At 44.6% G+C, this 21,036-nt stretch overlaps 1 protein-coding gene across 1 annotated transcript in view; it reads left to right on the top strand.

The window, feature by feature from the left end:
• Window positions 1–21,036, top strand: part of Fam184b (family with sequence similarity 184 member B) — a 109,686-nt gene that overhangs the window by 82,823 nt on the left and 5,827 nt on the right. The window contains exons 7-12 of the mRNA XM_028765349.1: window positions 2,867–2,970; window positions 4,787–4,916; window positions 12,479–12,620; window positions 13,771–13,934; window positions 15,500–15,654; window positions 16,771–16,917. Coding sequence (XP_028621182.1) covers window positions 2,867–2,970; window positions 4,787–4,916; window positions 12,479–12,620; window positions 13,771–13,934; window positions 15,500–15,654; window positions 16,771–16,917 — 842 coding nt within the window. The remainder of the gene's footprint in view (window positions 1–2,866; window positions 2,971–4,786; window positions 4,917–12,478; window positions 12,621–13,770; window positions 13,935–15,499; window positions 15,655–16,770; window positions 16,918–21,036) is intronic.

Here is a 21,036-nt window from a genome sequence, read left to right as displayed (position 1 = left end):
TGTATAACACTCAAGTGTTAGCCTGGCACCTTTTTAATTAAAATTTATTTTATCTTCATGCATATGTTGTGTTTGTCTGTGTACAACATGTGTATCTGGTGCCTGCAGAGTCCAGAAGAGGGTGTCAGATTCCCTGGAACTGGAGCAACAGATGGTGGTGAGCCACCATGTGGGTGCTTGGAATCAAACCTGGGTCCTCTATAAAAGCAACTCTAAAAAAGCAACAACGGAACCATCTCCCCAGCCCACCCTGCACCACTTTTAGAATGATCTGTTTGGCATGGAACACCAGGTGCACAAGGTCAGGACAAGAGGGAATTTTTTTTCCTATGGTCTCTAAGAGTTGTCAAGCTATGTGTCCCTTCCCCATGCTGGACCATGTGTTTGTGGGAATAATAATGCTGGTTATTCTTTCAGCACCTAATGTACTTGCAAATGGCTGATATCCAACACCTTTCAAACAAACTTGTACCTGACATGACAGCCAAATGACTGGAACAGACAAGGTCATTATTTAGTCCTGATAATTAAAAGGTTAGGTAAGGAAACTCTTAAAACACACCTCTGTTTTAGAGGAACCCTTGGGTCTTTTTTTAAAAAATGACTGGTGTTGAAGAAACTGTCTTTTCTCCCTTTGACAAAGAAGCTGTGTTATTCTGTTTTGTGTTACATGAAATACCTTAGGCATCTTTACAGCCTTGTAAAGAGTTTTATTTAGCCAATTTTGTTGTGTGACTCAGTCACAGTGAAAGTCTATGAAAGAGGGCCCAGGCATGTGCAGAAACAAGAACTCAGCTACAAAATAGGAATCCAGAGAAAACCAGTTTGGGGCCCTTGTTAATGCTTGCCCTTTCCAAAACTCACTTAATGAGACCAATATCCCCTTCTCAGGGTAGTCTTGCATCTCAGTGACCTAGAACGTTTTCCTAGGCTGTATGTTTTAAAGGTTCCATGAGTTCCTAGGACCTCTAACTATGGGCAGCCTCCTACATAGGGACACTTATAGGAACCCTTAGGGTCAAACCACACCCAGTAGAAATCTGTCTCCTGTGTTCACAAAGCTGGACATCAGTAAGTATAAACAGAAACAACTTCTGAATTTATCTCCATGTTCAATGAGGAAATTAAGCGCCATGTATCTCTCAGGTTGATCTGTCTGGTGGTGTTATAAGAACACTTGTCAGGTACTGTGCATCATTGTTGACCGAAGGTACTGTCTTGTACAGCAGATCGCTAGGCGAGGGCCATCTTACCTGAATGAAACCCTCTACTTCCATCTCAGCACCACAGCCCCTGAATCATTATCCCACTGTCTAACTTGATCAACTTGACCACTTTTTGCTTCCTGAATATGGAGACTGACATACTGTTTGTCTTTCCATGGCATCAAGATCCATATGAGAGTTAATTCAATGAGACTAGAGGAGACCCTAAGTCTAGAAAAGTAGGGAAGCCCAAAGACTAAGGTCTGGGGCAGAAAGGAGGCTTAACAGAGGAGACTGGGCCAGGGCAGCTGGTGTAAGGTGGGGCAGAGAAAGCCCAGGACAGGGTTACAGTTCCCTGGCCTGCATTAACCAGTGGGACATGTGTGTTTCAAGTGGCCATGTGCTGACTCCTACCTGAAAGAAAGAGGGGTTGGATAGTCCACATTCCACTGACATCCAGGTAGCTAAGCCATGAGAACATGTTTTTCATGTGAAAGTGATACACCTTTTAATGGTGGACTTGCATAGACAGTACAGTACATGAAAACGCAGAAGACAGTTTTGTTCCAGATTAAGCTGGGCAAGGGAGCCCAAGGACCAACCCTGCAGCTCACTCTGTCTCTCATATCCTAGGCTCTTCACACCTCCTAGGATTTCAAAAAGAGTTTGAAAATCACAGGTGCAAGCAAAAACATACTTGTATACATTAAATAACAACAACGACGACGACGATAAATAGGTTCAAAAAAGGATATCCTGACTCAAGGCCATGCAACACAGGCCTAGAACACAGCCAGAGGTGTGCCTTGAGTGAGCTCTGACTCTCGTCAGGTTCACAGTCTGCAGAGAAGAAAAGAAAAATAATCAGGTTGCAATTTACCACCACTTGATAAAACTTGAGAATAAATCTGTCCAGCCTCTTATGTTCTTCAAGGACAGTGGCTTTCATAATAAAGAGAGAAAAGAAAAACAAAACGACTTTGCCCTCTTATGTTTCTGTGGAAAGGGGAGAAGGATAACCCAAACAAACTCAACTGATTAAGCACTCTGTGGTCTCACTGTGAGGAATAGTTTCCACTCTTCCCACTCCCCATCTGTCAGAACTTCTAGTCGTTTGTCAAGTTCTATGTTTCCTGTAAAGTGAGAAGGGAGCATGCTACAGTCTAGGGCATGCGTATAACAACAATGATGATCACAGGTACCATCACTGACCACTAACTGAGCTCTAGGACTGCCCTTTGACCTTTCCCATGACTCCCTGGGTCACACCCAATAAGGACCATCTATGTGATACACTCAGGACTATCTCATAATGTGGGGAAAAGTTCAGACCTGATGTGAGAAGGCTCCACTGCATATCTCATTACACAACTCACCCATCTCGAGGACTAGGCAAGGCACTTACTCTTTCTTGGGTCTGTTTCACAACTGGGAGAACTACCTTGCAGACTGTGAATCTGACAAGAGTCAGAGCTCATGCGAGTCATACCTCTGGCTGTGTTCTAGGTACTTCACCATCCCAAGCCTTCCCCTCCTACACCTGCTAGTGGGGTGCCCGGTGGATCTCTGTAGGCTCTTTCTCCTCTGCTTTCTGGGTTTAACAAGCCAGGTTAAATCCAGGAACTTCAAGTAGTCTCATCTTATCATTGTGTTTGCCGTAGGGTCCATGCTCAAGGCCAAAGAAACCTTCTCGGACACTGCCCAGAGAAGAGGGCCTAGAGAAGCTGACAGATGAGGAAGAAACCAGCAGCGATGAGGAAGAAAGGTACAGGCAGGTTGGCAGCCTCTGAGTGTGCCAAGCATGAAGACTCAGATGGGAGGGATATGTTTGTTCATACCTTCTGTCCTCAAGTGCTTATATCTGGTCTTGCCCTGATGCTCAGAGAGAGAACAGACTTGCATTCTCTTATCTTGCATGGTCTTTGGCACAGCTATGACTTTACATAAACTTACCTTAGTTGCCCAGTCCCACTGGAGATCCAGATCAGAAACCTGTCTTCCAGCCTCAAGATCTAGATCACAGGTGTGCCCTCCATTTCTGGACTGTAGTTCATTCCAGATGTAGTCAAGTTGACAACCAGGAAGAACCATCACAAGAAGCTACTGCCTTTTCTTGTTATTAGGGAAGAAAAGTATACTTTCTTACCAGAAGAAGTCCCCAGCTATTCCACCTGTATTAGCTGCTGCTGCTGCTGCTGCTGCTGCTGTATCAGCCATCCTTAAAACATGAGATGGGGAGATGCCTTTGGTGCTTGGCTTGCCCATGCTTTGCTGGGTTTACCAATGTTTGGCTCCTAGCTGAGGGTGAGATGTTCCTCCTCTGCCATGCTACAGTTTAAGTTTCTTCTTCCTGCTTTTCCATGCTGAGGCCCAGGCTGAAGAAGTAGTCTAGTCCCTAACTAGGGCATGTTTATATAATGATAACATGATATTATGATGGATTTAATTGTTTTATTTTCATACAGGTATATATTTTATTGTATATTTTATTTATTTACATTTCAGATGTCATACCCTTTCCCCATTTCTTCTCCCTAGAACCCCTCTATCCCACCCCCTCCTCCTCTTTGCTTTTACACTATTTTGATTACATGCAAGTATTCAGGTCAGTTCTAGTTTGAGGGACTAGCAATACAATAGATGCAAATAGTCAAGGAACAATTTTTTAAATATTTGAATTTTTATTATGTATGAACGTTTGCCTGCATGCATGGGTGTGCACCTGTAGAGGCCAACATGGAAGATGTCAGCTTTCCTGCATCTGGAGTTGCAGATGGTTGTAATCTACCATGTAGGGGTATTGGGAACTGAACCCAGGTCCTCTGCAAGAACAGCACATGCCCCTGACCACTGAGAAACCGCTCCATTTCTATGTATACATATCTTATGCCTGTGTGCCGGGACCTTCCTTGCTTGGCAAAGCAGAACCCCCATCCTCAGGCCCCTTTTCCTGGGGGCTTTTATCCCCTAACCTCTGGTCCCTGTCCCAATGGTCCCGTCATGAGAAAGTTAAGGCCTTCATGTGACATCACTTCACAGTGTTAAGGCAAACACATAGCATCCCAATATAAGCATTTTAATTTCTCAGCAAATCCCAAAGTTGGAGTGAGGAAGGATGTCCTTAAAAGACATTTGTCAGCATTTTATCCAAGATGAGAAACTATTTAAGCTTTTGACCATCTTTTCAATAGGGAGAAGCGCATTTATAATCTCCTAGTCTACACCTAGGATAGCCAGTAAGAATTATGCACATGCTTTAAAAAGTGTGGAGGGCTGTACAGAATGTTGTGTCTTTTCTTTCTTTTTATGCATATATAGGAAAAGTTATGAAACTTGGTTATAGAGACCTAGTTTTTGGAACTTCCTAGGAGCTTCAGAAGAACTCTACGCTCACGGTCTCTTATTTTTTAAGCGCTCACTAAGATCAGTAGAACCTTGTAATGTAAAACTTAGAACTTAAGCCAGGTTGCTTTTTGCAAGAGGAAAAGGTTACTTACTCCAGTAACTTCTCCAGGAGCTCCCTCCTCCCAGGGAGGAGCAGTTGAAACCTCTACAACCCTTTAATCATTATGTCTTTGAAGGATTGGAGAATCGCTCAAGGATGGAAGTGGCCTACAACCTCCGTTGGAGTCTGTGATGAAGGAGAAGGCAATGGAGATTGGACATCGACCAGAGGACTGGCAAAGCCAAAGGATCAAACTACAAATGCAGGTAGAAGGACACCTCTGTATAGATAGGATATGTCTCACCCTTCCCAAAGTGCAACTGTGCCTCCTACAGATACCCATGGAAAACACTCAGGGCCTGTTTCCATCCCCTGGGGAGGATGTTGTAGGTCCCGGGCAAAGTAGACTTCTTGCTTTTGCTTACTCATTAAAAACTTCCCATACTCATGAGCGCGTACTCTGAACCATGAGGATCCATCAGTGAACAAATCAGACAAAAGTTCTTGTGTTTTACACATGGGGGTTATTTACATGTGGAGCACAGGGGGAGCAGACAGTAAGCAGTCTGTCCTTGGTGTCTGTATCTGTAGATTCAACCGCATTCAGGTTGAATATAATTAGTGGAAAGTGCATCTGTACCGAATGTGTGCATACCTTTTGGTTTCCTAATTTCCTAAACAAAACAACTTAATAACGATTTATATAGCATTTGGTAGTATTAGGTGTAGTGTGTAGTTTGGGCTACACCGTTTTGAGCTTTCAGCCCAGGAGCTATCTCCGATCAATGAATGGAAAACACACACACACACACACACACACACACACACACACACACACACCAGTTCATCTTAAAATGCCTTGTCTAACTCAATGACTGGGCACTCCTAAACCTTTCCCTGCCAGGCCCAATAGGGTAAGTGGCCATTGGCCACTTCCCTGAAAACTTATATGGCTGGCTGGCTTTATTTCCTGCTGCTACTGCTTTTGCTTCTTCTTCCTGAGTCCTCCTCTTCTTGTTGTGTCCTACGCTGCAGCTCTCAGTGTCCCGCCCCATGCTCTGCTATTGGCCATTGGCATCTCTATTGATAGATCAAAATACAACTGGGGACAAGAACCTTCAGCGTCTGGACATGCAGATTCAAAGCATTAGCCCCAGTCTCCAACGTCTCACCCAGTCCATTTGGGTACTTTGTTTGCTTTTTCTTACTTTTTGTGTTACTCTTAACAATATAAGAATAACATATACCAGGCATTATGGTGGCACATGCCTATAATATGGAACTCCTCCTGAGGATGAAGGAGGAGATCACTTTGAAACTAAGGGCACCTGGACTACATAGCAAGACCCTGTCTCAAACAAAAAGTACATCTTGTTTTCATATCTTGAGTGGTGCTGTGTGTGATGCATGCCAGGGACTCAGGCTCAGCATGGTAGCCTTAAGAGAAAGGAGAACAAGCTGAAGAGGACCACTCAGCTTGAAAACCCTTCCAGAGGGTAGGGGAAGCTGCAGCGTGGTGGCCAGGTCATGACATTTAATCCAATCGGCTGTACAAGGAACTACATTACCTCATACGTGTCACCTTCTGGCCAGTCTCAAGCATCACATCCTTCCTGTTAGGAAGAGGTGTCTCAGAGGAAGGAAGCAGACCTGGCAGAGAGAGTGAGCAAGATCAAAGCCCTGTGAGATTACACATGGGAAGGCTTTAGGAACTGCCGTGTCTCTGCAGTCAACCAGCCTAGAAGACAAGGTGGGAGAGATGGATGTTGTGTTGGAACTGTTTTTTTTGCTTTTCAATTTCAGAAGTTGGGACAAGAGTTAGTTAAAGAGTGCTAAGCAAATCTGCTTTCAACCGAACAGTCACTAATTCAAAGCCAGGAAGTTGTTCAACGGAGTGCTTTGGTCACGACAGCCTGTTTACGTTCAGGGGAGAAGGCTGTTCTAGTACATATCTATTTTTAAAATGAGATGACTGAGGACTGAAAGGGCGTAGCTGTAAATGCAGAACTTGAGATGTGAAACCTTCGTCTACTGGAAGAGAAGATACACCCTAACCTCCAAATAACCAACACAGAGCAGGACAGGGACACTCTGTCTCTAACAGTAAACGCCATGAGAAACCAGCAACAGTGGACAGCACAGGAACAGGTGTAGAAAGAGAGAAAGAGGAGCCTGTTCATTTTACTTTGGCTTAGTGCCATGTGGTTGGCTCTTTATAGCAAAGTGGATTGCCTTGATAAAAATACAAAATAAGATTTAAAAAGAGGGATTGTGCATACAGACTGCGCGCTAGGCACTCCAAATCTCAGAAAACAAACAGCACTAACAAGAACAACATCAACCAGAGTTAATTCCCTTCTGTTCTTCTATGTCCTCTTCCAGCTCTACCTGCAACTTATAAGAACTACCAGCTCATGGGATCCTAGGTCATTTCAACTCTAGCCTGTATATCAGCATGGACGTTTTTCCTCAGGGCTATAGGCCTCAGTCAGTTAGAGGAAGTAGAAGAAATCCCCAACCCAGGCTTCAGCCACCAGTATGAAGAGTTTCAGAGGCTGGGGATTAGAAAAGGAGGGTTTGAGGCCCTAAAAGAGGGGAAGACACAGGTTGTGGAGACTCTGGAATAGGTTAGAGTGTCTTTATTTATGACTCCAGCTGGCATGGGAGTGGTTCCAAAATGAGACCAGAGAAGTCAGCCTGGGAGTACATAGCTCAGTCGGAGAATAACAGCTTTGCATGTGGCAGGACCAAGGCTCAACCCCAGCACAGACAAAAACTATAAAATAAAGGAATCAAATCTTGATTGAAAGCAAACGTGGCACTCACAAAATGTGGGGGCTCAAAAGGTAACTGCACTGCCATGAAAGCAGCAAGGGCGAGGACTTAAAGAAATGACGTTAAAATCAGATACTGCTTATGAACCGTTTAAAATTCATTTTACTTGAAATATAATTATATCACTTTATCTTTTCCTCCCTCTAATCACTCCCATGTCCCTCTTCCAATTCCTCCCACACCTCCCCCACCCCCAATCTCTCTTTCAAATAGTCTTTTTTTTTTCTTTATCACTGTTACATATACATGTGTGTATGGCTTTGGTTTTTGGGTTTTTGGGGTGTGTGTCCATTTCTGTTTGTGTATATATGGTTTCAGTTCCTGAGAAAGGCTAATTTTCCTCTCTCAGCAGTCATCAGTTGCCTATAGTTCTTTGTCTAGGGGTAGGGTCCTGTGAGATTAGCAATAGCATATCTACCAACATTGTCATTTTTCAGGACTTGTTTGGGCAGTCATTTCTAGAAGATGCAGTCTCATGGCAGACTTCCTGGTCCTCTGGCTCTTAGAATCTTCCCACTTCCTCTTCTGTGATATTTCCTGAACCTTAGGTATACAAGTTGTGTTAAAGATGTAGCCACTGGGGTGGCCTCCCCACCTTCCATCTTTTGTGAATTGTATCAGTTGTGTTTCTCTGTAATGGTCTCTATCTGCTGTTAGGAGGGGCTACTTTGTTGAGGGATGAGCACTACCTTAACCTGTGTGTTTAAGGATATACTTTAGAATGCAGTTAGGGATTATGCTGGTACAGTAAAGTGGTAGTAGTAGGTTCTCTTCTAAGATCCATGACTTCACTAGCCCTGGGTATAGGTATCAGTTATGATTTTTTCTCTTGTAGACTGGGTCTTAAGTCCAAGGTGCTGATTACCATCAAGATATAGTGCCACTACCCCACCTTTAGGGATATCTTGACATACTGATCAGTGCTGTGTGGTTGTGTGTTTCCGCCTCACTGCTAGGGTATCTGAACATTTCTCAAGAAGTCAAAACACAGAGGCGCTAGGCTACATACATTGCTGCTGGGGTGCCAGGTTCATGGAATGCCAACATGCTGCTCAGGGGAGGCAAAACACAGCCTAACAGAGGGGTCCCAGCCCGTGTTTCTCTGGATGAGAAGGCGAGGGCCAGGATGGAGGCAGAGTCCTCAAACTCTTGTGCACCATGAGGAGTTGGGAAAGGTGCTGAGATGAGCCTGGGGTTGGGGGATCCAGTTTAGCTCAGGGTGAATGCCAGAAGTGAGGAGGGGCCTTCTTCAGGAGACTTAGCCCCCCACCCCCCATGGTCCTCGATAAAGGAGCCAGTCCTTAAAAGGGGCTTCTTTGTTGAGGGATGAGAGCTACCAAACTATTTATTGATAGTGGATAAAAGGATGCATACGATTTGCTCAGGGTGAACCTGAGATTAAATACCTTTTGCAGGAAGGAATGTCCAAGAGGGGAGGATTATTGGCTAAACCTCAGACCTTATCTAGCCAACTCATCAGCATGGAGAACTCCAGGTTTCTATGCTACGTGTGGCCAGCTGTCATGGTCCTCTTAGTGGGTTGTTGTGGTCACATGCTCCAGGACAGGAACTTGGTTGGGAGTAGATTTCAACACGTACCTTTCTCAGTGATGATGAGAATTGCAGGGGTTCCTGAATCTTCTCAACCTTACCAGTTCTTCTGTCTGGTGACACGGTTCTACTTGTCCCACAGTGCTGTAATCTTTATGTGGCAAATGTATATACTATTAAATTACAGGAGACACTGGTCAGCGTGTGCAATATTAGGGCAACCCGTAAAGTTTAGCATCACTATCAACTCTAGCTCGGAGGACACTGACACGGTAGAGCTCTCTCCTACACTTCCTATCGCAGAAGGCACTTAACACAGAAAGGATGAGTGGCAGTTACTGTTATGGCACAGAAGGACAACACCAACGTCCTAAGTAGTCAATTAGATAAATAGTAATTTAGCTCCCGTTTTTGAAGCAAAATTTAGGATGTTTGGCTTAATACAATAATAGATCTATAGCATTGAAAAAATAAAAATTTTAGACAGCTTTCAAATTTAGGGAATGGTGCTAGAAGACTTAATTTCAGAAATAGACTGATTTTTTTTTACATGAAGTGTATCATATATGTAATAACAAAATACTTCTTTTTTTTTCCCCAGGGCCATAGAGGTAGACCAGACTTTTAAAAACTAAATTGTAGATTTGAGTGGCTTGGGATTTTGTTTGGTTTTGTTCGAATGGTATTAATTTTAAAAGGCAGAAATATCAAAAGAATTTCACTGGCCATAGTGGATTTTGTATAAGAAGAGTCCTTACTCTTTTTATCACTTTGGATACCTTTAATTACAAACTTTTTCACGATACACAATTCAGACATTCATTTAGTCACAGCTACATAAGGTATTAAATGTACAAAAACCACCTAAGATTCCAGGAGCCATGAAAGCCAGGCTTTGCTGGGCTTTGCTGTGCACTGCACAGTGCCTCTTATCCACTGTATCCAGGGATGACAACAACCACTCAAGGTCTGTGTGAATGTCATGTGTGTGCCTGTGCCATGGAGGGCAGAAGCGGGCATGGAGTACCCTGCAACTGCAATTACAAGCACTTGTGAGATGAGAACTAGGTGCTGGGACCTGAATCTGAGTCCTCTGGCAGAGAAGCCAGTATTCTTAACCACAGAGCTATCTCTGCAACCTCATATCGTTGTTTTTAAAGCTGGGTTTTATAAATGTTATCAAAAACAGACCTAGGTCTTAACAAACCCTCATTGTTTAAAGCAGAGGTCTGGATTTTAGTTTTATATCCATATCCTGAATTTAATAACCTGCAGTCATCATACATATATCAAACCTTTTATGATTTACTGGAACCTTCTAGGATGTACTTAAACATTCTGGTTTTGTCCTCATCTTTCTTCTTCCATTTTGGAAAAGTTCAGTCTTTTACCTCAGGACAACCCCTTATTTTTCCATACAAAAGCCTTTTCTCAAGGACATTATCTTTTTAGCTTTTCTTATAAAAAATATACCAGATGTTTATATTTTCTCTTAAATTTCTTTCTCTCATTCCTACTGATTTCTTTTTCTTTAATTTCCTTTCTTAATATTATGAGACAAAATAACAAAATTATTTATCAACTTAATTTATTTTATTATTATTTTGATTGTTTGTTTGTTTGTTTTGTTTTTTGAGACAGGGTTTCTCTGTGTAGCCCCGGCTGCCCTTGAATTCATTTGTAGAACAGGCTGACCTGTAACTCAGAGATCTGCCCACCTCTACCTCTGGTGTGCTGAAATTAAAGACCTACCACTAAGCCAGGTTTTTATTTACCAATTTATTAAAAGAAAGTTTAATTCTAATTACATTTTGGACATAATGTAACAAATTAACATCACCTGTCCACACACTGCTAAATTGTAAAGTTCTTTTTTTTTGTTGCAAGTTCTAAACAGACATTGTTGCTACATGGATTTGTAAAATGGTTTCTTTTAAGTATTTTTCTTTGTCAGTCGCAGAATGTCACACTCTATCAAGAGCTGTCCAAGGTAAAACTTCTGGTGGCCTTGGACAACGGATTATCTTGTATGAGTGAGACAAAGGGAGAAGATAAAATACACCGTTTAACCCCCACAATTGCAATCTGGGCTGCAAAGGGCATTTATTCTCTTCCAAACTAGGAGAAAAATAGCAACCTTTTGACCACAGATGACTAAACACAGGCAGAGCATTTTGCCACAACATGCCCCCAAGGACTGTTGCCAGAAATAAAGACATTTCTATTGATTCTCAGTCATAGCTCGGAAGTAAACCAGATGGAACAGGAGAGAAAGATACTTTGAAATCAGAGGCATGAAATTGGGAATAAACAGAACAGGCTACAACAGAGGCCAAGACAAGGAAACCAAACCAAGAAGTACAGCAATTCAATCTGTTAGGCAAAAGCTGAAGAGAGTGCCAGGAGCTGAGGAGGGGGAAATCCCCAAGTGAAAACACTTGCTTCTCATCCTGGAACCAAACCCCAGGCCAGAGCCCAGCAGCAATTGTCATTCCTTGTTAGCTCAATGACATGTCACAGAGCCAGATGTTGAGCCAGTAACCACAGATAGAACTGAATTTGAATCTTTAATTCTTACTTTATAAAGAAAGCCAATAATCCAGGAAGGTCTCAGGCTAACTACCTTATGTCTCATCTCCAGCCAGCAGATCACATGGGAGAAGAAGGCCGGAAGTAATCATTCCAGAACTCGGCCTTGCTCCTCTGGTCTGGACAAACTTTTAACAGTGTATCTGTACTAAGTAGTTAATAACATGTATGTGTAGATTCCATAAAATGAAATATAAATCTTTATAACATAGAGCATCAAAGTGCCCCATCCATCCCCTCTGCTCCCGGTCAGATATACAAGGTAGGGTGTGAAAGTAGGAAGAAGCCATCTAAGGAGGAGCGAGTGGAAATGAGGCAGGGAGATGGCATGCTGGTGACATGAAATTAGAAAAGGGAGCTCCTGAAGTGGAAGAAAGGGACCAGCAAGAGGGAGTGAGGTGGGGAGCGGAGTGGGTAGGAGTGAGTAGAGCAGTGGAGAGGGGAAAACAGAACAAAATGTGTGGGGCTGGAGATGTAGCCCAGTTGGTAGAGCATTCGCCTTACATGCTCAAAGCCCTGAGTTCAGTCCCCAGCACCACATAATCAGGGTGTGTGATGGCCTGTGTCTGGGATCCATTTAGAAGATGGAGACAGGAAGATCAATGATTCAGGGTCATCCTCAGCTAATGAGTGAATTCTAGGCCAGCCTGTGATACCTGGGATCCTAAAGAGAGAGGGAGAGGGTAGGTATAACAAACAAACACACCATGATGAAAATCATAACTTTATCCGCTAACTACAAAAATGACAAAGTGCATGCTGTAGTCAGGCCATTCGTAGGTCACAATCCGATAAGCCCACCACAAAAGAGTCCTGCAGTTTCATGCCCCATGCCTTCTGTTTCTGCCCACAGGCTGCAGAGGAGTGTTTGAACAAGGAATCGACTGATAGCCTCCAGGCACACCTGCGGGAGCTCCAGGCCCTAGAGGACAATGCCAGACAAGAGCTGCTGGAGGACTGTGAGCAGATGCAAGCCCAGCAGCCTGGGCTGCTTGGTAAATATCCCTCTGTCCTCCTGGGGGAGGCCAGCCACTGTACCCATGGAAAACAGTGGCAAGCGGGGTACATGGACCACACCAATGATCCCAGCTCCATTTCCAGCTCTCGGTGAGAGTTGGGGAGGGAGGCAGGCAACTGGGCTGCATTTTCCTTTTCTATCACATGGATCTGTAATTATCTCTACCTCGCAGGGTCATTATGTGGATTTAATAGGATGTTAAATACAACCTGTGTAGCAAACATGAGTCCAGTGAACGTGGACATATGGTTACCACTCAGTAGGACACAGATACGAGCCTTGGCTAGGGTTTCACTGGATTGCCTCAATTTTGTGGACTTCCCACTCCAGTGATATCTGCAAATTGGGGATCTCAGGCTCCTGAGCTCTTCTGACATCCTTCTGCCTCCTGTCCCTAACATGAACTATGTCTCTGGTTCCATTGCAACATCAAACCTACTCTCTTGGCGTCCCAGAAGTTAACAGAGGCAGTTAAGATCTCTGGAATTAAACTAGGTGTCAAACTTAATTCCAACACTCACTAGCTGGGTGGCCTGGGCAGTCAGTCTACCATTTTCCAGTGAGGGCAATGATAGTGCTCACCTCATAGGGCTATAATGACTTTTGTGAGTAAACGTCTCCTAACTGATTCTGACTTTAGGCTGAATCCTGCTGGATAACAGTCTTCTGCTGCTCCCCTCCCCACTGTGATCCAGCCAAGATCCTATACCCATGGCTAGGAGGGCTTCTGAATGCTTTGTCTCCTTAAAAGCTGACAGAAATTTCAAGATCCCTGACCTGAGACTGAGACTTTAGAAGAGGTCCTCCACCCATTGGCTGTCACCATCAGTCTAGCCTGCTACTTCTCCTAAGTAGCCAGCAGTAGCCACACAGGTGCTTCAAATCAAAGGGAAACACAGTTTTGAATCTCATTCCGCCATTTAATAGCTGTGTAGCTCTGGGTTGCTTACCTCTTTTGTTTCTTATTATAAAATGGAACCGGGGTGGTGGGGGTCGGGGACGGCAAGGTGGGAGGATCATGCACACATCTAACGTGGTTTCAGGATGTATCAAATGTCCCTTACATCCTCCCGTTGCTTGTGATCCTAGAATAAGTTTAGGAATGATCTCTTACTTCTTCTTTCCAGAGTCCCTGAGGCAGGAGCTGATAGAGCAGCGAGTTGCTTGCTGTGAGCATCAGAAGGCCCTGGAGATGCTACAGAATGAGCTGAGGGCCATGGGCCCTTTGGGGAAGTGGCAGGCCGTCAATCAGTGTTCAGGGGACAGCAGAGACCACACCTTTATTACAGAGGTCAGTGCCTTGCCCATGACCACACAATACTTTTTCTAAGACAACACTTCACCCACAGAAGACAGGCCCGTATGGATGGATCTGGAAACTACATCCCTCCCTGCCTGGAAATAGCAAGACCCTGCTCCCATTCCTCACCCTAGAGGCATTTGCTGATCTGCAGGCTCCCATCTTTGAAAAACAGAAAGCCAGGCAGTGGTGGCACACGCCTTTAATCCCAGCACTTGGGAGGCAGCAGGTGGATTTCTGAGTTTGAGGCCAGCCTGGTCTACAGAGTGAGTTTCAGGTCAGCCAGGGCTATACAAAAAAACGCTGTCTCAAAAAAAAACAAAACAAAACAACAACAACAACAAAAAAAACCAACCCCCACCAAAAAAAAGCAGAAAAATCTAAAGTGTTGTAAGTTACGTATAGTTCAGATACTTGTTTGTATCTTGTCACAAAATGTCATAAACTGTCGCAAATCACTGTGGACAGAGGCGGGAAGAACACCTCCAAACTCAGAGGAACGGTTACACTAGCTTATTTACTCATAAGTGACAATAGATAAACAAATAGCGATATGAGATCGCATTCGTACACACACACACACACACACACTTAGGCTCAGTTACCATGGTTACCTCTCAGCCAATTACAATTAAGGTGTTCACATTTCAGCTTTATCAGACTGCACACACACTTGGTTTGGCTTGGTTTCTATGGTTACATTCATCCACGATACCATTTTTTCATTGTGTTCCTTACATATCTCTTAGCCCTCCGGGTAGCTACTCCAGGTCACTCTTCCAGCCTGTGGGGGAAATATTTCTGAATACTCCCCAGACAAACTTCCTGTTTAGACCTCAGTCTAAACTGATCTTATTCTCAGTACTCCTGGAAACTCTCGTTCAATTTCCTGCTCAGGCTTTGCCGGTGAGCCCCTTCCCTGCACATCCCGAATCCCTACTCTAGTTGGCATCACCTTGTAACAATCTGGGTCTCAAGCTTCAGGTGTTAGGGTAACACACAGCATGATTCTGCGCTCTCACTGGAATAAACTCTAGATGCCCACTACGCATCACTGAAAAACCTCCTTGATAGCTGGCTTCCAACTACATCTGCAGCCCTGTTCTCGCTTAGTCTCCAGGCACCTGCATCCTGCCTCTACTTTCTCGTGATACTCTCCCTGCTTGGTGTCCTGCACAGCTTCACACTGGGGCCTCTGTTCTTCCAGCCCTTCTACCCTCCGCCCTCCTGAGGCACGGCTGCTAATACAGCACAGCTGACATTATTAGTCGCCACAGTGACTATGGCCAAGAGTGGCGTGGTTAAAGGCATGCCAGCTTAAGCAGGTGGAGTGTGCGGATTATCTGATCTCTTATTAAACTGAGAGTCATTACCCTCAGAGGAACACCTCCAGAAAGGTCAGCCCCAAACAGGAAGAGAGTGCATGGTAGCCCTTCATCGGCTTTGTCAGCAGCCCCTCCAAGCCCCTGATGTTGAGTTGGCTTTGGCACCTACTGAAATAAATCAACTAATTAACTAAATAAAGTGTAAAAGTCTCTACCTGCTGCCTTCCCCAGGATGTGGGTGTTACAGGCCCTCCTAGTTCCCTGCCCTGTGCTGCAGAGAAAGGGCTCCTGGAGGAGAATGCTCAGCTCCAAGACACTGTACTGCGCTTGCGTGCAGAGGTGGACCAGCATCTGCAGGAGGCGCTGCAGCTGCGCGAGCAGCACCGGTAAGTCCTCAGCTCAGCTTCCATTGACTCCTGCCTCTTCTCTTTCCTCCATCATTGCTTGGAGGTTCTGAGATCTAAAGCAGGACTCTCCTCTCCCCACAAGCCTCCTAAGACCTAGAATCAGACCCAGAAGAGACGAAGAGATGGGATAGTTCAGACAGTGCTGTACATTTTAAGTAGCGAAGGCTGCATCCCGACAAAGGACAAACCCACCATGGCTTCAGGACTCAGGGCAGTTAGGATACTATAATATACATGCAAGAGGCAGTCCCCCTCCCAACCATGAAGGAAGCACCAGGATCAGTGTGAGTTTCTTACTTTGTTGAAAGGTTTTTAATATAAATTAAATGTCCTGAATAGGACTTTTTTTTTTTTTCCGAGACAGGGTTTCTCTGTGTAGCTCTGGCTGTCCTGGAACTCACTCTGTAGACCAGGCTGGCCTCGAACTCAGAAATCCGCCTGCCTCTGCCTCCCAAGTGCTGGGATTAAAGGCATGCGCCACCACCGCCCGGCTTGAATAGGACTTCTTAGGGTACCTGCTTTTTACTGGAATAGGATTTACCAGTTTGTTTCTGTCAAGGAATTTATATGCTTCATCTGTTTTTGAGTGTTTCTTTCTAGAGGATCCTCTTTCCCCTGATCATTTTCACTTGGGTATTGTGAACCCGGCTGGGTCAGCTCTAAACTACTTTCAGCTTAGGTTGTACTTGGTCATTTAACTTTTAAAGCACTTTTTTTCAGGGGTTCATATAGCCTGCAGGTGTGAGGAAGGCTGAGGTTTGTGCTTTGGTCAACAATTGTAACTTTTCTTTTTCTCTTAAGCATGGCCCCAACCAAATTTCTTAATCTCCCCAGGCCTCAGTTTCCCAGAGAGCATCAGGCATGGCAAAGCCCAGCACACAGGTAGTGGAGAAAATGAAGAGAAAGAAAAGAGATGTCATATGTAGAGCCAATGCCTCAAATCCTAGCACTTAGAAGGCTAACAAAGAGAAATCTTGAGTTCAATACCCCCATAAAGTACACCTTTCCCACCCTACTCTGACCCCCCCAAAAGATTTCAGCCAGGGCTCAGGCTCAGAGCCCAGGTGACCCTGAATGTGTTTCCATCCATCACAGGTTGCTGGAGGAAGACCAGAAAGCCCAAAGAGCCATGGAGGTGGAGTCACTCCGCCAGGAGCATCGGAAGGAGATGCAGGCCATGGTGGCAGATTTCAGTGGTGCCCAGGCCCGACTCCAGGCCCGGTTGGCTGCGCTGGAAGCAGAGTAAGCAAGGCCTTAGGCTAGGGTTGGGAGGGACTAGCAGGGTATCGTTTGGAGAAGTGACCTAGTATCCCTAGATTTTAATGGTTTTAAAACTTAGAAGTCCAGAAGTCTTTATTTCCAGACAAATGAGGAGGGTTGGCTATCCCTTATTTTATTTCTCTCTCTCTCTCTCTCTCTCTCTCTCTCTCTCTCTCTCTCTCTCTGTTACTTGAAATGTCATAAATGTGTTGATTATATTCATGCCCCTTGATCATCTCTTCCCATATCCATTCCCTTTCCTTACCCACCCAACTTTGTGTCCTCTTTTTTTTTTTTTTTTTTTAAATACAGCAAGTCTAAGGTGTACTGCCGTATATTCTTGAGTATGTGGTCATCCACTGGAAAAGCGTGGGTGACTACATTCTTAAGGACAGGAGCTACACTCTTAAGAAAACTCACCTCCTATCCTGGCAATTATCATTTGCCAATAGCTCCTCAGCCAGGGATGGGACTTGGTGCCCACCTCCCTCTCCATGCTGGGATTTTGTGCACCTTGAGCTTGTACAGGTCTCATGAGTTCTGTCACCACCACTGTGAGCTTATATGTGCAACTGTCCTGTTGTGTGAGTAACAGCTTTCTGTGTAGTCATCTACCACCTCTGGTGGTACTTATAGTCTTTCTGCCCCCTCTTCTGCAAAGATTTCTGAGGAGGGGGTATAACAGTCTTTCTTCCCCCTTTAATTAAAAATATTTTTTCTTGCATAATATACATGATTACGGTTTCCCCTCCCTTGGCTCTTCCCAGTTTCGCCCCACATCCTCTCCCATCCAGATCCATCTCCTTTCTGTCTCTCATTGGAAAACAAACTGGCTTATATGGAATAGTGGTAAATTATAATATAATATGATATAATATAATAATAATATAATAAGAAACAAAAGCTAACACTACAGATTTGCACAAAACAAAGAGAAAGAAAAGAAACCAAGGAAAGGCACAAGGAACAGATAGACACAGAGACCCACTTGTTTGCACACTAGGGAATGTAGGAGAGAAAGAGATAAAAGGAAGGAAGGAGTGAGGGAAGATAAAATTCAAATAAAAACAAGATAGAAGAAGGTAGAAGGCAAAGTTTTAACACAGCATTATGAGACAAGGAACCTCCAAATCTGCCACTGTTCATGTTCTGTTGGCCATCTACTGCTGGGCATTCGGCCTGTCCTCTTTAGTAGTTTCTCAGTGGGACTCCCTTGGAAGAAAACAAATTTTCATTTGCAAGTTGTTATCCATTGAAGATAGCTTCTGGGTTAGGAACTGGGGCCCACTTCTCCTGTCAGCTTTAGGACAATCTGGTACAGAGTCGGCCAGGCCCTGTACATGTTGCCTCTGTCTGTGACGTCATGTATGCATCAGTCCTGTAGATATAAAGTACCTTGTTTTCATGGGGTCCTCCATTCCCTCTAGCTCTTATAGTCTTTCAGCCTTCTCTCCTGTAAGTTGCCCTGAGCCTGCAGGGGATTTGATGGAGATATCCCATTTAGGGCTGAGTGTTCAGAGGTCTGTCACTCTCTGCATAATGTCTAGCTGTGCCTCTCTGCATTTATTTCTATATGCTACAGGAACAGGAAGCCTCTGATAGCTCAAGGCACTGATTTATGAGTACAGTAAAATGCCATTAGGAGTCTTTTTATTGATACTTTGTGCTTCTGGGTTATCTAGTCTTAGGTTTAGGCCATCCAAGCAGTGTTGGTTATGGGTTCCATCTCGTGGAGTGGGAGTGGGCCTTAAGCCAAATCTTGTATTAGTTTGTTACTCCCACAAGCTTTGTACCACCACTGCACTAGTGTGTCCTATGGACAGGACACCACTGTAGATAAAGAGTTTGTGACTGGGTTTGGTGCTTGTTTCTCCCTTAGTAGCATGCAGAGTACCAAAGACATTAGCATGTAGGATGAAGGCTCTGTGTAGGCACCAGCTCAACATCTCTGTTCAGTGAGTTGTGTGGCTGTTGTCTTCAGCAATGTGGCTTTGGCATCTGTTTGGAGAGAGCAACTATAGCAGCCTCATACTCTCTGCACTTTGACTAGTTGTGGGTCTCTGTGTTACTTGCCATTTACTGCAAATAGAATCTTCTCTAGTGTGAACTGAGTGATACATTGATCTATAACGATTTATTTATTTATTTATTCATTTATTTTTGGTTTTTCGAGACAGGATTTTTCTGTATAGCCCGGGCTGTCCTGGAACTCACTCTGTAGAGTTGCTGTAGGCTGGCCTCAAACTCAGAAATCCGCCTGCCTCTGCCTCCCAAGTGCTGGGATTAAAGATGTGCGCCACCACTGCCCGGCTAACGATTTATTTTTATGTGTATATTTGTAGAGGGCCAGAAGCAGCTTTCTTTTGGTTGCTGGGTGATAATGAACTAGAAGGGATGTTGACAGGGAAACCAGTTAGGAGATGATGTCATGATCCATGTTGACAGTTAAAACCTCTTCCCCATGGTTATATAGTAGGAAGTGAATTTAAGAGCTACAGTCTTAAAAACCAGTCTTGACCCCAAACAGTTGTAGTGTGTCATGCCCAAAACCACAGGCATATAATCCGTAAGAGGGAGATGAGACATGAGGGTCGCAAGCCAGAAAGGGCTGTCAAATGAGTTCATGGGCTAGTAGTGAAATTGTATCTCAGAATAAAAAGTTTAAAAAAAGCCTATGAGTATAACTCAGTGGTAGGGTGTCTGCTCATGACGCTCAGCTCAGTCCCTAGCGCTGACAGATAAGCTGCAGGGAAATGCAGGAAAAGCGCCACCCAGTGGGGACTGGCCACGTGCCTCTCAGTCTTGTGCCAGTCAGCTTTTTATGAATTTTTTGTATTGGATATTTTATTTACATTTCAGAGGTTATCCCCTTTCCCCATTTCCTCCCCTACCCAGAAACCCTCTATCCCACCCCTGTCCTCCTGCTTCTGTGAGGATGAGCCCTCACCCACCCACCCACTCCCACCTCCCTGCCCTCGAATTTCCCCACACTGGAACATCCAGCCTTCACAGGACCAAGGACAAGGCCATCCTCGCATACACATACAGCTGGAGCCATGGGTCCCTCCCTATGTGCTCCCAGGCTGGTGGTTTAGACCCTGAGAGCTCTGGTTGGTTGGTATTGTTGTTCTCCCCATGGGGCCACAAACCTCTTCAATTCCTTCAGTCTTCTAGCTCCTCCACTGGGAACCCCATTATCAGTTCAATGGTTAGCTGTGAGCATCTGCCTCTGTATATGTCAGGTTCTTGCAGATCTCTAAGGAGACAGCTGTATCAGGCTCCTGTCAGCATGCACTTCCTGGCATCCACAACAGTGTCTGCCTTTGGTGACTGCACATGGGATGGATACCCAGGTGGGACCATCTCTGGATGGCCCCTCCCTCAGTTTCTGTCCCACACTGTCTGTTTTGTTCCCCTGAGTATTTTGTTACTCCTTCTAAGAAGGACCAAAGCACCCACACTTTGGTCTTCCTTCTTCATGAGCTTCATGTGGTCTGTGAGTTGAATCTTGGGTATTGTGGGCTTTTGGGCTAATATCCACTTATCAGTGAGTGCATACCATGTGTGTTCTTTTGTGACTGTGTTACTTCACTCAGGATATTTTCTAGTTCCATCCATTTGTCTAAGAATTTCATTAAGTCGTTGTTTTTAATAGCTGAGTCAACTCTTACCTCATTGACTTCACAACCAAACCACAGTTTTGTGCTCACTTTATAAAGGAAGGAACTGCTAGGAGTAGTGTAGCATACAGGTCGATTTCTGTGATTTCCAGGTTAGGCTGGTCTATATGACAAGAGTAGCCTGAGCTACATAGTGAGGCACTGTCTCACCTGCACCACCACTCTCCTCTCGTCCCCCCCCCCCCCCCCCCCCCTCCCCCCAATAATGAACTCTGGCTCCAGGAGAAGTGGTGTAATCAGTAAGAGCAGCAGAGCCAGGATTAGAAGAGGGGTGAAGTTTTCTCATTTCAAAGTCCTCACTTGTCATCAATCAATAGCCACAGCCCCTCCCACCATCACCATCCTGCCTTAGTGTTTCATGGCTGCCCCTGAAAGACAAACTCATGCTGTACTCTGTGATCCCACCAGATGGTGCAAGAAC

The sequence above is a fragment of the Grammomys surdaster genome, unplaced genomic scaffold (assembly GCF_004785775.1).
Source record: "Grammomys surdaster isolate TR1022 unplaced genomic scaffold, NIH_TR_1.0 150, whole genome shotgun sequence".
In the NCBI taxonomy this organism is placed as follows: Eukaryota; Metazoa; Chordata; class Mammalia; order Rodentia; family Muridae; genus Grammomys; species Grammomys surdaster.
Note: the sequence above shows the minus strand (reverse complement) of the source record. Positions and strands in the feature narration are given on the sequence as shown.